The sequence below is a fragment of the Ovis aries genome, chromosome 8 (genome assembly GCF_016772045.2).
Source record: "Ovis aries strain OAR_USU_Benz2616 breed Rambouillet chromosome 8, ARS-UI_Ramb_v3.0, whole genome shotgun sequence".
Taxonomy (NCBI): Eukaryota; Metazoa; Chordata; class Mammalia; order Artiodactyla; family Bovidae; genus Ovis; species Ovis aries.
In genome coordinates this window covers 60661439-60678459 of record NC_056061.1, presented here as the reverse complement: position 1 = coordinate 60678459, position 17021 = coordinate 60661439, and the positions used below count along the sequence as shown (strand labels likewise).

Sequence of the window (17021 nt, the reverse complement as noted above, 5' to 3'; positions counted from 1 at the left end):
TTTTGTTTTTTTAATTTAAGGGATTCTCTAATTTTCCCATTGTTATCAGTGGCACTATTAGTTGACTTCCCTGGTGGCTCAGATGGTAAAGAATTTACCTGCAAGGCAGGAGACCTTGATTCAACCCTTGGGTTGAGAAGATCCTCTGGACGAGGAAATGGCTACCCACTCCAGTATTTGGCTAGCCGCTCCAGTATTCTTGCCTGAAGAATTCCACGGACAGAGGAGCCTGGAAGGCTACAGCCCATGGGGTCGCAGAGTTGCTCAGATGACTAAGCGACTTTTACATTCACCAGCTGTGTAGGGTTATTTGCTGCTTCCCTGGTAGCTCAGCTAGTGAAGAATCCTCCTGCAGTACAGGAGACCCTGGTTCGATTCCTGGGTCAGGAAGATCCCTTGGAGAAGGGAAGGGCTACCCATTCCAGTAATCTGGCCTGGAGAATTCCATGGACTGTATAGTCCATGGGGTTGCAAAGAGTCAGACATGACTGAGCGACTTTCACTTTCAGTTCAGTTCAGTCACTCAGTGGTGTCCAACTCTTTGTGACCCCATGGACTGCAGCACGCCAGGCCTCCCTGTCCATCACCAACTCCCAGAGTTTATTCAAACTCATGTCCATTGAGTCAGTGATGCCATGCAACCATCTCATCCTCTGTCATCCCCTTCTCCCCCCACCTTCAATCTTTCCCAGCATCAGGGTCTTTTCAAATGAGTCAATTCTTTGCATCAGGTGGCCAAAGAATTAGTTTAGCATTTCAACTTCAACATCAGTCCTTCCAGGGAATATTCAGTACTGATTTCCTTTAGGATGGACTGGTTGGATCTCCTTGCAGTCCAAGGGACTCTCAAGAGTCTTCTCTAACACCACAGTTCAAAAGCATCAATTGTTCAGCACACAGCTTTCTTTATAGTCCAACTCTCACATCCATACATGACTACTGGAAAAACCATGGCCTTGACTAGCAGACCTTTCTTGGCAAAGTAAAGTCTCTGCTTTTTAATATGCTGTCTAGGTTGGTCATAACTTTTCTTCCAAGGAGCAAATGTCTTTTAATTTCACGGCTGCATTCACCATCTGCAGTGGTTTTGGAGCCCCCCCAAAAATAAAGTCAGCCCCTGTTTCCACTGTTTCCCCATCTATTTGCCATGAAGTGATGGGACCGGATGCTATGATCTAAGTTACTGATCCTTACCAGAGTTAGTTTTCTCTGCAGGCTCATGACTGTGGTCCCAACTGTACTGCTGGATGTCTGAGCTATAGCATAACAGTGAAAGGGAACCTGTGCCACTGTTGCTGCTCTACTGAAGCACAGGAGTAAGCGTCTCCTCTCAAGTCTCATCAGTGGCAGATTCAGCCATCTCCCAGTAATTGGCCCTGGAAGCAGATTCCTCCAGGTGGATGGAGCCCTTGGTACATTTGGCCCCCTTTGAGGACCACTGCGGTCCATAGGATCTGCCAGACCCTAGGTGCACTACCAACATTAAACTGACAAAATAGCCAGTTACCCAGAGAAAAAGGGGGCAACAGAGGATGAGATGGTTCAATGGTATCACCAACTCAATGGACATGAATTTGAGCAATCTCCAAAAGATAATAAAGGATAGGGAAGCCTGGGGTGCTGCAGTCTGTAGGGTCACAAATAATCAGGCACAACTTAATGACAGAACAACAACAGAGGATTTATAGCTTCTGCTGGCTGAAAGACCTCAGTGAACTCTGGAAATCCCATTTTCTGCCCACATCTTGAGAAGAGGCCTGTTTTCTGTGCACAGGTCTTTGCTCAGCACCAAAGAGGATGCAGTCCTCCCATCCCACCCCCCTGCCTGATCCATAGGCTGTGAGATCCCAGAAAATAAACTTCATCCTCTGAGATATGTCCACTTGTGCCATTCCTTGTGCCTTAGTCTTTGTAGGCCTCTGGAAGGGAACTAAACATGATTTCAGATTTTAAAAGCATTAAGCAAAGTGAAAAAGAAGATGCTCACCTAGAAGATTAAGTGAACGATTTTCAAAAGATAAGAATTAAGAAGGTAAAAATAAAATGAGGTGAAGAATTAAATAAAATAAAGTTTCCCAGAGAGGAATGATAAGATTCTGCAGATTAAAGGGCTTATCAAGTCCCCAAAAAGATTAATTATAACAAAGACATGCTTAGACACACCCTAGTGAAAGTAGTTAGTCTTTTTTTCAGGCCTTCAGCTGGCTTGGTGAAGCCCAGTCACATTATGGAGGGCAATCTACATTATTCAAGGTCTGCTAATTTAAATGTTGATTCCATCCAAGAAATACTTTCACAGAAACATCTGGAATGTATGACCAGATGAAAGTGAAATAAAATATAAATATAGATATTTTAGGTAAGATTTAGTTAAAACAGCAAACTATTTGGGATTGTTTTTCCTTAAGCTTATTCCTTTCTGTATATTCTCTGTTGAAAGCTTGAACAAACATGTATGATTTATTTCCAAATGACATAATTTTTGTAGGCAATCTAAATTGAAAACTAAGCTTATGTCTATAGATAATCCATTTTAAAATTCTAGTTTTCAACACATTCTTATCCTGAAGTTGAAACTGTAAAATACGCATTTTTTTCTTTGTACTTTCATAAGCTAAGGATGTAGATTTTAGGGGGTTTTAGTTTTTTTATTTTTTCCATCACTTTGAAATTACTCTCTAATTGGATAAGAAGTTTAAAATCAGTAATCAGCCAAGGCCTGTTTTATGGCAGTCAGGTTACAGTAGTGAGAACACATATGTAAGATGTTGCTAATTCCTGAACCCTGTGGTATGACCACTCTCATTTAAAAGCCAGAGTGTTGTGCCACTGTTCTTAGTGGTTGCAGCTAGAGAGGATTGTGAGAATGTGGGGGCTGGAGAGATGAGGATTTCACCATTAGTTCTGTGTACTTCAGTGTCATTAAAGTCTACAGTAACAGTCAGCATTATTTTAATATTTTCAAATGTTTTACTTGGGTTTTTAAATTGTTTATTCAAGGCCAGTGTTATCTATAAGTAAATATGTCTTTCCATCAAAATTAAAGACACAGTTATTAATACATTTAAGACAGAGCTGTTAACTTGCTATCTAGCGTTTCTTCAAAGAAGGACACCTGTTTTACTAGACTCTTAAGGTCAGAAATCATAATTTATCCTTTATAATCCTATCTTTTTTATTTTTTATATGGTTTTTTAAAAATCGGAACATAATTGCTTTACAATGTCATGTTAGTTTCTGCTGTACAACATCTTGAATCAGCCACATGTGTACATATATCCCCTCGCTCCCACCCTCCCATTCTACCCCTCTAGGTCATCACAGAGCACCGAGCTGAGCTCCCTGTTATAATTTATCTTTTACCACTGAGTTCCAAATTATTTTTTAAATCATGTTTAAATCACTTTGTTCATTTTGAACATACTCTTGCAAAAGTGATCAAAAGCTATTTCTTTGTGTTCATCTCACTTATTTGTTGTCCTTAAAGAAAAATGAGTTGAAGGCCTACAGATGAGAATATCAAGTGTTTTCTTTCAGCTAGGAATTGTGCTATTTGCTATTGACAGTACTTTGCAATTCTCACTTCTAAGCTGCTCTGCATGACAGCTTTTAGCATTATTTAAACAAACTATTAAACTCCTCTCATGTTGGTTTGCTGACTGACAGAGATTGAAAAGTAAATGAGAGCCACACCTGCGTTCATTTTAAACTTGACCTTGACTTTGAACCAGTATCTTTACAGATGAGATGCAGTATGTTACATCCTTAGAAGATGTTTATTACAAAGGAAGGTAGTAGAGGACAGTGGGAACAAAAAGATAAATCTATGCATGATAAAATGATTTTTCTCAAGGTTAGCAGTCTATATTGTCATTTTAAAGGAGAGAATGAAGGGAACTTTTTTTCTTCAAGTACCTCTGTGGTGATTGAATAAATAGCTGACTATCATAGTAGGAAGTCAGATGATCAAAGGGAAATTTGAATAGATTTATTTATTCTTTTTGAGAAAATAAGAAAGTGATTCTTTTCATAGACTTTTCATATTTCTCTATGAAAACTTGATGACCTCAAGACAGAAGCAAAACTTTGATCTAAGAAACACAGCAGAGGAAGATAATGGTATAATTTTTGAGCTGAGAACAGTAAGGACACATCTTGTGCTATTGCTGTATGACAGCTGAATGGGGACATTGGCTTTGCTCTCCTTAAGTCAGGTCTCTTAGTTAACTAAACTCTCCAACTGTTTCTGACCAGAGAATTCATGATGCCACTTTAAAGGATTCTGCCATCCAAACGAGGTTTTTTCCTTGTAAGCTGTAGGAGTTATGTCTTGCTGACATAAATGTTTTTAAAATAAAATGTTTAGGTGTAATAAGCAAATATTCACAATCTTTTCATTTCACAGGGATTATGAGCATAGAAAGAAAGCCTTGCAACCACCATGCAGATACAGCACCAACGGTAAGGCAGTCTGTTTCTACATTGCTAAAACTGTTAAGAAAGCACAAAATGATGCTGGTTGTAGTGACATGAAATGTCATTGTAGAAAACTCTTGTAACCTACCTTTTGCCAAGAGTTCTATCTCTTTAAAAATTAACCTTAATGAAGAAAAACTACCAATTTTTGCTAAGATACAGGAAAGTAAGATGCTCTATCAATTTTATAAGTACTTATTTATATTAGTGTTATGAATAGAATGGTTTTTAATTTAAGAAGCTTTATACTTTTGATAAAGTACTTAACATCTTTATGCAAATTGATTTACACCCTTGTGAAAATGAGCGTTATTTTGTGCACTAGCATCATGATTTTTAGAGTGAATGTTTTGTAATAGTGAAAGTAGGCCATTATGCTTCATTTCTCCTGTAGATTACTATGCTTTATTACTATAGAAGTGAAATCTAATCTTTCACCCCTCTTCTATTATGACCAGACAACAAAAGACGTTTGATAATTATGGTGTCTATTTACTATATTAAAAAGAACTATAGAAGATAGTATTGAAGAAAGACAATTAAATTTCCCTTTTAATCTCTGTACATAGTATTTGTATGTATGAAATATACATCAGTTGCTGGTTCCCACTTCAAAGATTTATATAAAATAGACTAGAGTGTATCTCTTACTAAACACATTATTGTTTCTTATCCTTTCGATATAATAAATCTTTCAAGTACTCCATACAATTCAGCATTTCCTATTGTGAGGAAAGCTTTACTAAAATACCGTTTTTAAGAAAATAAGAAAGTATTAAGCTGTATTTTATTGATAATCAATATTTTTCTCACAGACAAATTGATTCCATTGTCTGTTTGTAATAAATCCATATAATTGATTCAGCATGTTTGGTAACTTAATGTGTGGGACTTCAGAAAAGACTGGTGTTTGAGGAATTAATCATGAAAAGTACATGTGCATCGTGTGTTCCACTTATCCTTTAGTGAGTATGCTAAAACAATTACATTATGTAAATTTTATTCATTAATATTAAAAATAGAAGGCTATAGCAGCCAATTACTCAAAACCCCCTTCTTCAGTAGGAGCAAGGAAATGGGTTGAGAAGGGCTCACAGTAGGCAAAAAAAAGATGGCGGCAGCAAGAACTAGAGTCACCAGATCATTGTATCAAGTAATGCTACTTTTGCCCTTTGCATTTAAAATATTGGGAATAAGAAAATGGTGTTTTAGCCATATTTCTAGATACATCATCGGTCTGGGATGAGAGGTGCTGACACCACAGCTGATTCTACCAAACTGAAGAACATTTAATAAAACTAGACCCTGTATGGGATGAACAATGAGGAATGAACGTTGTGAAATTAGCCAGTACCTACCATGATGCTGGCATATTTAGGACATGGTCTGTTGTTTGAACTTAAAGATTAAAATGGGTCATGGACTAAAAAAAAAAAAAAAGGAAGGCTAGCAACTGTAGAAAATTATTATTTTAAGCTATTTGAATAATCTACTCGTTTGGTTATATACTTCTGACATTTATTTTATTCCTGTAGGCTGCTCTGCAGCACCGTGTTTACATTTCTAGGTGTTTTGTACATTTTGGAACTCAGAAAAGTGCAACCTGTAAGGTGTTTTTGTCTCACTCTGTAGGCTGATGGGAGATTCCCATGTTAATTAAATGATAATAGAACCAAATATTCACGAAATCCTGAGAAATAATGATAGCACCATTTGCAGAAACGCCCTAATCTCAAAATGACACCAGTGAATTAGGAACAAAATCGAATGCATAATGGTTTAGATATTGTGGGTCTTTGATTATGTTTGTCCAGTTGGATTATTAAATGGTGGCTCCTAATATATTAATAACATATATATTCTGTGTAGTCAGTAAGTTTGAAAATACTTCATTTATACAGACACTCTCCAAACACTCATTACTTCTCCAGGTTCGATTTGAGCCAGTCTTCCTTTCTGACATCTCTTTCTGAGCTCTTCTCCTCCTGTCTCTCTTTGGCAAATTAAGCTTTCTCCTCTTGCCCACAGTTCCGCAGCTTGCTGCCTTACCAAAGTTACCCTTGGCCCTTTCTCCATAACTGCTAAACAGAATCACAACTCTGTTCATTACCCAATCTCTTCTGGGCCCCAGGGTAGGTAAAGTCTAATTTTCATAGAAATATAATTTTACCTAATTTCCATCCTTTGTATCAGTGTGCCCTTATTTTCCCTAAAGAGTTTAAGAGAAGAAAATATTTAGAGATAAAAGAAATAAGAAAAAGTCTGTCTGAAAATTTAACAAAATGTGATACATATAAATTCAGAGATACTCCTTGTGCCTGGGGGAAAAAGTAAAGGGGGAATGGGCTAGGATTTCAGAATGGCTGAGGCTTCTGACTGACCCTTGGTCTCATACCTAGCCACCAGTTTCTAGCCAACCTCTCTACGTTTTCTCTTCATCCAAGTACTACCATGAAATGGCTGGGGTCTAAGGGGATGCTAGATGCTAGGTATGACTATTCAGCAAGGGAAGGAAACAAGATTTTCTCAGGCCTCCTTGAAGGAGAAAAATGTGTTTCTTAATGTTTCAAGTTGGAATGAACCTTTCTGTAAATATATGGTTACAGAGAACCTGTAACCAAGTTGATGCTGTAGCCTTATAGTGGGATGCACCTATATCAAGTGAATATAGGTTAGCCTAAGAATAAAACCCCTTTTGTCCCTTGGTTCTGCATTCTTTCTCACTCAATTTACTCATTTCCTTTTTCCACTTATTACATGAATTTCAATTTACTTAGATTTTTTTTTCTTTTTGACATGCGTAATACCGTATCTGTGTTTGGAGGTGTCTTGGTGTCTTTGATACAAAGTAAAACAGAATGTCCCCTAATGGCATGACCTTGTCCACCAAGAAGAATCAAACCTCTCTTCTTCACTGACTATAATCACTACTGTTTTTTTTTTGCAGAGTTCTGCATTTTTTCATATCCAGGAGTATATTTTCAAGTTTTTTTTTAAGAAATATAAATTGAAAGTTATATTACCTCAGTCTGCATATTTTAAAATATCTCTCATTTGTCTTTGTACAAGACAGCTTGCCAGGGGTTTTAGTCCTTTTCCCTTCAAAACACTTGGAAACTGATCATCTTAAGATGCCTTCTGTCATTTAGTATCTTGGGAGACAGTAAATATCAGTATGATAGTTATCCCTTTGTATAGGTAGTCTGTTTTGCCTGTTCACATACTACAGATTTTCTTGTATTTTCTTTATATCGAATATCTTAGCTCAGATTTGATGCATAAACATGTGTTTTTCTTTTCACTGATTTTTGGCCTGAATGGTATTCACTCAGATATGTTAAGTTACTATTATAGGAAAAGCAAATAAGACATGATACAATCATAATATTAAGATCATTGTTATTGTTTAGTCGCCAAGTCATGTCCAACTCTTTTGCAACCCCATGGACTGGAGCCCTGCCAGACTCCTCTGTCCATGGGCTTTGCCAGGCAAGAATACTGGAGTGGGTTACCATTCCCTTCTCCAGATCGTCCCGATCCCAGCTCAAACCCGAGCCTCCTGCATTGGCAGGCAGATTCTTTACTACCGAGCCACCTGGGAAACCCTAATATTAGTTTATGTGAAAATAATTAGATCATGCCACTTTAAGAGCTAGTTGCTGCACCTGCTTATAGCCTATAGCAAGTTAAGGATAATATCAAACTCAGATTAATCAGAGGTCATTGTCCGAACTCTGAAAGGCAGGTGTAAAAGTTAGTTAATAGTTAAATCAGCATAGGCTTGAGTCCCTGTGTTACTTTAAAGTCCCATAGTTACTTTAAATAAAGGACTTATTTGCAAACCAAAGAGAAATAGCAACTAGCATAAGGAAGTCTTCCACCCACATGTTTGGTCTTTTCTTATTGTAAGTTGTTACATGAGAAACATGGTTAAAACCTACCTGCCCTTTAATGTGCAGTCATATGCACAGCAGTTCCCGTAGCTTTTCCTATTTTCTAGTGGAATTAAAACATGGTAAACCATGTTGAACATATAAAGAATTTTTAGTGATTTGAGGAAAACTGTTTTTGAATCTCTTCCAGTGAAAACAGGTAAGATAAAATTCAAATAACATCAATATGGCCTATTGTAGTCAATCATTTTTGTAAAGTTTCTCCTGAGACGTGAAAGTATTAGTCTAGTCGCTCAGTGGTGTCCAACGCTTTGCAACCCCATGGACTGTAGCCCACCAGGCTTCTCTGTCCGTGAGATTCTCCAGGCAAGAGTACTGGAGGATCTTCTCCAGGTAATCTTCCCTACCTAGGGATCAACCCCAGGTCTCATGCATTACAGGCAGATTCTTTACTGTCTGAGCCTCCAGGGAAGCCCAAAACTTCTGTTCATACATTCCAAACATGTAATGCAAATACTATTTCTTTTTTTTTAATTTATTCAGTGATCTCACAACCTGCATTAATGAGAACCACTTTTCTTTTAACAGGGATTTTTTGTCCATTTACAAAATTACAGCTTATGTTTTTGTAGAAGTCTGCACGTCTACCACAAGTTGAAACAAACTCCAGGCTGTCTCATAAGAATTATACCAGTTATAGAACACTGTTGCCATCTGTCTAAGTGTTGCATAAATTATTAAGAATTCAAATATCCTAGCTTGATTGGAAATTTAAATGTTGATTCGTTTTTCTTCATTGTTGTAAGACCAATTTAACAAGCTATTCATTTATTCCGCAGTTAAACTCTCTCTAGGTTTTCTAAGAGTTTGATTGATAAACTTTCATTACATGATTTTTCATCAGTGGTTAACTTTACTGTGTTTTAGAGTATTTTCCTATTCTGAAAATATATCTGGGATATTTGCAGTATTGCTTGCCCTTAACAGTACACTTGTTAATAAATATACATACAAATTAAACTTTTTTCTGAGCTTCCTTTGGATTATATGACTATGGTTTGTATGATATTAATTCTACAACATTTTGAGTTGTTTTTGTTGTTAGATTATTATCGTTGTTTATCTCACTCTGTGTTCACAAGATTGCTACATATTGCATTATCACATATTAGCTTAATATACTTTATACATATGTTTACATAAAATATGTCTTTCACATTTTAACATACTGTCAGAGGCAGCTTGTTTATAGATAAATACATGAGTTCAAGTGAAATGTCTTTGATCCAAAGAAGCACTTTATTTTCTCTGATCTATAGAATTTTCCAGGAATTCATAGTATGTAAACTACGGTGCATGTGCCCCTATAAAACTCATAAAATACAGCCTATGGCCAATCTCTTCCTGAAGGTAATTGCAGGGTGGAGAGGGAACTGATAAACTGTAAGCTTTTATAACTTAAGTCATAAAAGAATCTGTTTTCACTTATCAATAAAGTAGCAATTCAGAGCAATTCTATTGAAATTCAAGTGTAAGTCCAAAATAAGTTTCTCTAAAGACCACTTGTGAGTTGTCTATAACATTTTTCTTAAGTATCTGCATGTTTTTCTCCAGACATTGTAAATTATGAAGCTTATGTTGATTTTTCCCATTAGCATACTCTACTGACATCTGTTTTTATCAGATTTTTCCCCAAATCTCTTTTGACTTTGCAAAATTCCTCTACCTGACAAAGTTTTAAAATTCTGAAAGTGTCATATTCCTGGAGAACTGTCATACAACAGTGGCATAATAGGAATTTATTTCCTAAACCATCAACAAACATTAGGTATACAGTACCCATAGAACAGTACAATACCAAGTGCTGGGTGGTTGTGAGAGTTGTATGGGGGAAGTAGCAATGTAGAAAAGTATAAACATGTTTTGTGTCTCTGAGTAACTCTTGGTCTAATTTGAAAGTGAAGTGAGATCAAAGTGTTAGTTGCTCAGTCGTGTCCAACTCTGCAATTCCATGGACTGTAGCCCACCAGGCTCCTCTGTCCATGGAATTCTCCAGGCAGGAATACTAGAATGGGTGTCCGTTCCCTTCTGTAGGGAATCTTCCCAACCCAGGGATTGAACTCGAGCCTCCTGCTCTGCAGGCACTTTCTTTACTGTCTGAGCAACCAGGAAGGCCTGTAAGCAGTTAAACCTCAACACATGAATTGAATATAAGTTCAGAGCAATGAATACAGATGTCATGTCACTAAGGCAACTTGTACTCAAGTACAGGAATATGGTATGGGATTCCCATAGGAATTCCCAGGGCTTGAGTGGTTTGGGAAGGCTATTTAGAGTAGGAAAGTGCTTAACTGAATCATAAAGGAAATATGGGATTTTTAAAAGGAGTAGGATACTGGAGTAACAGTGTGACTGAAGATAGAAGGAGAAGGGAAGTACACAGTTTATAGATGGAGACAGTTGGCATGAAGCAGAGCTTTTCAGAACTCTTCTTAATCAGAGATAGATTAAGAAAAGGTAATTGGGGCATGATTTATCAAGATCATTGGATATTAGACAAAGAATTGAGACTTTTATCAGTATAAGCAACAGTAAGGCATTTGAGCATGAGAATAATATGACCAAGGGGTGATTTTTTTTTTTAATTAAAATAAAAGCACACATGAAATTGTAGGTGGTGGAGACCAGAAGAAAGTAGGTGCTCTGTGAACCTATTATAATCCACTTTCCAAGGTGTTAAGGATCTGAACAAGGAAGGAACAGTGGAAATGGAAATAGAAGTATGCTTATGAGAAATATTTGGAAACTTAGAGTCAATGATGGAAACTCAAAAGAAAAGAGGTAACATAGACAGACATAGGTTACTGAGAGAATGATGGCTGTTAACAGATTTTTTTAAAATAGGGATACAGGATGATGTTTAGAGAAGAATAGATTCTGTATTAGACGTGTTAAATTTCACATAACCATAGGCCATGTACAGGTAGAAATGTTTAGTAGAGAACTGAGAATATAGGCTTGGACCTCAGAAAAGAGGATGCGTTTGAAGATCTGCATTTGTTCTGATTGAGAGAGCCACACTGTACAGCTCTGGGCTCCAGAAGGGAGGTCCAATGGTCAGAGGGCCCAGGCCTCAGTTGTGGGAATCCCATGCATCATCATGGATAGGGAGCAAGCAGACTCTTCACAACAGGTGTCCAAAGGCCTCGTCCTGGAAGGAGGCAGATACCCAGTCTTTAGAAAAAGCTCGGTCAGAAACCAGTCTGTTTCTACTCATTTCCCAAGTTTGTTCTCCACAGAGTTATTTATCTGTCCAAGGCATTGGTGGTGGTGTTTAGTTGAGAAATTGTGTCCAACTCTTTGTAACCCCATGGACTGTAGTCTGCCAGGCCCCGCTGTCCATGGGATTGTCCAGGCAAGAATATTGGAGTGGGTTGCCATTTCCCTCTCCAGGGGATCTTCCTGACCCAGGGATTAAACCCACGTCTCCCACATTGGCAGGAGGATTCTTTACCACTGAGCCATCAGAGAAGCCCATATCCAGGGCATAAATATGATCATATGTTAAAGGTCTTGGGGTGCACCCCATCTCCAACCAGTTGAAGGCCAAGCTATGTAGCATGTGATTTGAAGCCTTTTGCTACCTTTTTAGACTTACTTCCAGCTTTTTCCTCATGCTCACGCTGACTGCTCTGAGCTACTTTTAGATCCCTAAACATGTCCAGGTCTCTTGCAATGAGGAGTAATTTTAGAAGAGGGCTTAGAGAACACTGAGTCCAGACTAGATGTCCTGGCTTGAAGTCCTGCTTTGGCCACTTTTACTCCGTGTGACTTCAGACAAGATTCTTTATCTCTTTATCTGCAAGTGAGGGTAATACCTACTTCAAGGATCATTGTGAGGAATGAATGAGTTGAGACACATTCCACTCAATATGTTTCTGTATAACAGATATTGAATATTATTTCATCACAGGAGATGGCCAGATAATAAGAACAAGACCATGTCCCAAACCTAAAGTCAAGAATCCAAGGGAGGACCCCAGAGTCCCAGCTAGAGCTGGGAAACCAAGAGCAAGGAAATCTGATAAATGTTGCCTCAAAGGCCTACCTGTGTCTTGATCAACCTCCTTTCTTTTTCTCTTTTCATTGTTTAAAGTTTTTTATGTATGTATGTATATATTTGCATATTGTGGCTTTTTCTGGCAGTTAATGCAGAAATCCAGTTACACCAGGACACAAACATATAAACTAGAACTGTCTTGGGCAATCCTAAATGTGTGAGCACCTTGTCCATCCATTCTGTAAGTCATAGCAGCCAGAGTGATCTTTCTAAAATGAGAATCAGAATGGATTATCCTTCTCCTTTTTAACACTCCTCAATAACTTCCTCTTACATGTAGAATAAACCCCAGATCCTTTCCTGGGGCTTACAGGGCCTTGCATGATTTGGTCTCTGCCTACCTCTTCAGCATCAACTTATGATCTTCTCTGCTCTGAGTTTCTGGAACACAGCCAGCCTTACTCACACTCACCTATCAGCCTTGAACATTTGGCCTTTCTGCCAGGAATATACACACCCTTTGGCATAATGGGCTTTTTCTTTAGATCCCAGTAAATGTCAGGCGTTCAGAGGATCTTCCTTCAGCACTCTATCTGAAGTAGATGTTCCCCACTTAGTCTTTTTCATTGCACTTTTTTTCCCTTCTTAATGCTTATCTCAATTTGTAATTTTTTGTTCAGTTATTTTCATGTTTATCTTTTTGTCTTCCTCAGTCAAATGGATGTAAATTTCCTGAAAGTAGGGGCCATGTCTGTTTTCATCACCGTTTCTTACAGATTGTCAGCATATACAGTTTAAATGAGTAAAGGCTGAAACTATAGAAATAAGTGCAAAGAGCTAGACTAGACCTCAGGGATGTCCTTATTCAGAAGGTTGGAAAAAGCCCCGTGGAAGACAGATAGAGAAGCGAGACATAGAAAGTCAGGAATCGTGTGGCATCTTGGAAGCCAGGGGACTCTAAACAGAGGGTGTTTTTGTGCTGTCATGGGTAGTCAGAAATGTTTGGGAGACTGGGAGCAGAATGGAAGCATGATAAACTGGAAGCAGTTTGGGAAACTGTCTTGGGAGGAGGATGGAAAATGCAATAGCAATTAACATAGCCTTGTGTGTATATTGTTGACTTACGCAAAAGAAAGTAATGTTGTGTCAAAGGGCTGCCATGAAAGGAACCTATGTAGAACTATTTAGTAAATGTTTCTTTTTCAGTGTTCCTTTTTCCACATTCTTCAAAAGTGAAAAGTTAAGGTTTTGTATTTATGCAACATTATTACTTTAAAAACATTTCTCAGAGGAAAGGAAAAATCCAGGAACCTCAATGAAGAGAAAGATGCAGACTGTATTTTGGCATTTGGCAAAGGAGTAGTGTGAGGGCAGTTGTAGCAAGATTCCTTTATTGTGTAGTTCAGTCACTAAGTCAAGTCCAACCCCATGGGCTGCAGCACACCAGACTTCCCTGTCCTTCAGTGTCTTCTGGAGTTTGCTTAAACTCATGTCCATTGAGTTGAGTGATGCCTTACTAAGTACTTAAAACTTTTCTAGTTGGTAAAATGAGGATGTTTGAAGAAGCTGATCTTTTAGGTATACTTCTGGGTCTTTTTTATCTGCTCTTACTGTTCCAAGAAAACATATTAAAGAAGAAAATCTAAGCAAATTTCTGATAGTCATCACTTGAATAATCACTGATCATTTCTCTCATTCTTTCTGTTCTCAGGACTCAGAATTCACACATTTTCTGTATATCTGTAATATATACATAGAACTCAGTTGTGTCCACTGGATCAACTGACAAGTACGCATTACACCATTGCTACTAGAAATTTCATGCTGCTTAATTAATGGACGGTTAGTTATCTTTAGTAGGTCAAAAACCTAAGTCCTTTCACTACCAACCAAATCTCTCCACTTTCGTGAGCCCAGTGCTTGGTGAAATGATGCCAAGCAGTAGGATATGGTGTTCAGATAACTGTTTAACTCAGCAGGGGTTGGAGAGTATGTGCAGTACAGCAGGGAGAAGAAGGGACACTGGTCCTGCTGCCTGGGGCTCTACTGAAAGAGCGTCCCGTAATCTGTTTTGCCCTTTTCAGTCACTGACTATCTTTCCCATACAAATAAAAACATGTTCAGTTATATAAACTGGTAGAACTTGAGGAATCGGCTCATCAAAACTATGAATCAAGAATAATTCAAAAGTACATAAATCTCCTAAAACAGTACATCCAAAGCATTAAAAAAAAAAAAAAACTAAAATGAAAATCTTTCCATTTTAGATTCTAGCTGAAGAACTTTCTTAGTTAAGCTAGTGAGATATCTAGAAGTGTGAACACATGGTTCCCTTGAGACCTGACTCCAGAGGAATTATTTTGGTCATATTTTTCCCCCCTGAAAACAGCAAAAAGAGCAAGTGCTGGAAAGGTGTCTGTTCCCTTGGGAACTTAAACTGGGAAGACAGGAAGACAGGAGCTCTGTTAAATGCCATAAGGGGAGGTGGCGATATGTCCCACTCGAAACATTTGCTACGCCCTCTAACCTGTTTCTTTAGAGTAGTACTTACTGTCACTGTAAGTGCAGTCTGTGTTTCTGTAAACAAATTAGCCAACGTGCAGTTAGTAAATAGACGAACGATGTCAATACGATTGCAGAAGACTTTTTCCTGCATGGTTTGAGTTCACAGCCATCAAAGGCAGGCTTTTCTCATAACCAAATGGAAAGACTGAGTAATTTTAGAAAAAAAGCTGAAATGCCTTTTGCTAGTAGCTGATTTAATAGCTTCAATAGCTGCTAGTATAAATGAAGAAGCTGCAAAAAACATTTCCCCTAATTTCAGAAAAATTGTTTTGTTTGAGAGATGAAGAAATCTAAAACCTGTTTGGGTTTTTAATTTTGATTAACTGGTCTCTACTGAAAGTAAATTTTTTCATGGACCTGACTTAACAGTAATGCTGGGTGCAGATACCAGCAGAGGTTTAATACTATATCAGTGCTTTGGTTAGAATTGTTAGTTTCTATCAGCACTCTAGTTATAAGTTCCATAGATTTTAAGTAGTCTGCAACAACTGCATTTTTCATAAGCCTCATTCTACAGAATGCAAGGCTTTATAGCAGAAAGGCCTATAAAAATTATGGAATTTTGTCTCCCGTAATAAAATGTGAACACCACTAAAAGAGAGGTTTTCCATGTTCTTGTTCAGCGCTACAATATGAGAACTGTCAAATGCATTACACATGGTATCACTAGCTATTATTTATATTACTAGTGTTCATAATGATCCCAAACCTCCAAGATTGTTCATCATAATTATATGTGTATTGACTACTTACTGTGTTGCCAGTGTATCTTTATATTTACTTTCTTTTCATCTGTGTAATTCTTCAATAAGTACTATTATCCCTTATTATTATCCCAATTTCATAAATTACAAGTCTGAGGCACTGAAAAGATAAGTGTCTTCCCTGCTGCTGCTGCTCCTGCTAAGTCGCTTCAGTCGTGTCCAACTCTGTGCAACCCCATAGATGGCAGCCCTAGGGTCACATAAATAGTAAATATAGAGCCAGGAATTTCTTTTTCTTTTTAGTTAACATGTTACCTAAGAGCCTCTGGAGTTTTTCATATTTGCCAGAGACCGCACTGTCTGCTAATCGTGGGATATTTTGATGAAAGCATTGCAGTGTTTCTAATCTCTACACGTTTTTAGCCATTTAACTTCAACATATGAGAAGGATGAAAAAAAAAAACAACAACAGTCCCCTAGCTTGTGGATACATTCTTTCCTGGAAAACAAAAATTACTTCTACTTTAGAAACTCTATGTTTTCGTTAATTACTCAAGTTTTGTGCTTTACTACAGAAGATTAGTATCTTGATTTTGCTTTGCTTCTAGATCATTACAGAACAAGTCAGTTTCCTCTTCTATAAACATGGCTGTTGAGATGCTTGGGCGTGTCTGTCTTATCTTGACTTTTTAAAGATAGTTCCATCCACTTGATCCCACTTCACCTATACTGAATCCATCCAGTTTGTTCACATTCTTTAGAAAGTAGCATCCAGAACTGAACTTATTCTAGTTGTAATATGAAGAAGAGTGATATTTTGGGTTTCTGTCATCTGGATACTGTGCTTGATATTGATCTTAAAAATAATTTCTTGATATTTTAAAAATTTACTGTCAAACCTGTCTTCCCATTATTTACCTGTTTGTCCCTCAGTATGCCCATCTCTTGAAAAGAGGTAATAATAGCACCCACCTCAGTGGGTGGTGCTGTTCACAGTACTGAGCTCAGTACTGTCTAGCTCACAGTAATCTCTCAGCTTTCCACTATTATTGTTTAGCCCTAAGTGCTGTGGTCCATTTATCCTTGTTGAATTTCAACAGTTTATTTTTTACTCACTATTCTTTTGAATCCTGATTATTTTTTTCAGCTGTGGTCACTCCTCAACTCTGTAACATGAGCAGATTTTGTAATGCCCTTTAACTGTCTTTATTCATAACATTAGAAAAATATTGACCAAACAAACAAAATCAAAAAGGCAAAATTTTCTCTATCTATGGTCAGTTAAAGTTTTTATTTATCAACAAAATGCCATGTAAATAAAAG

At 37.6% G+C, this 17021-nt stretch overlaps 1 protein-coding gene across 23 annotated transcripts in view; it reads left to right on the top strand.

Annotated features, from left to right (window-relative positions):
* The window catches only part of AHI1 (Abelson helper integration site 1), a 216515-nt gene that overhangs the window by 135452 nt on the left and 64042 nt on the right, over positions 1 to 17021 (top strand). For 21 of the 23 annotated variants that reach the window (XR_006060634.1, XR_003590152.2, XR_009601649.1 and 18 more), the window contains one exon: positions 4406 to 4461. Coding sequence is in view for 19 of the 23 variants with exons in the window: in XM_060419704.1 (XP_060275687.1) it covers positions 4406 to 4461 (56 nt within the window). In the remaining 4 variants the exon portion in view is untranslated. Of the gene's footprint in view, positions 1 to 4405; positions 4462 to 8957; positions 9390 to 17021 lie in introns of those variants that run through there. The other 2 variants (XM_042253507.1, XM_015097423.3) reach the window with 1 other exon arrangement.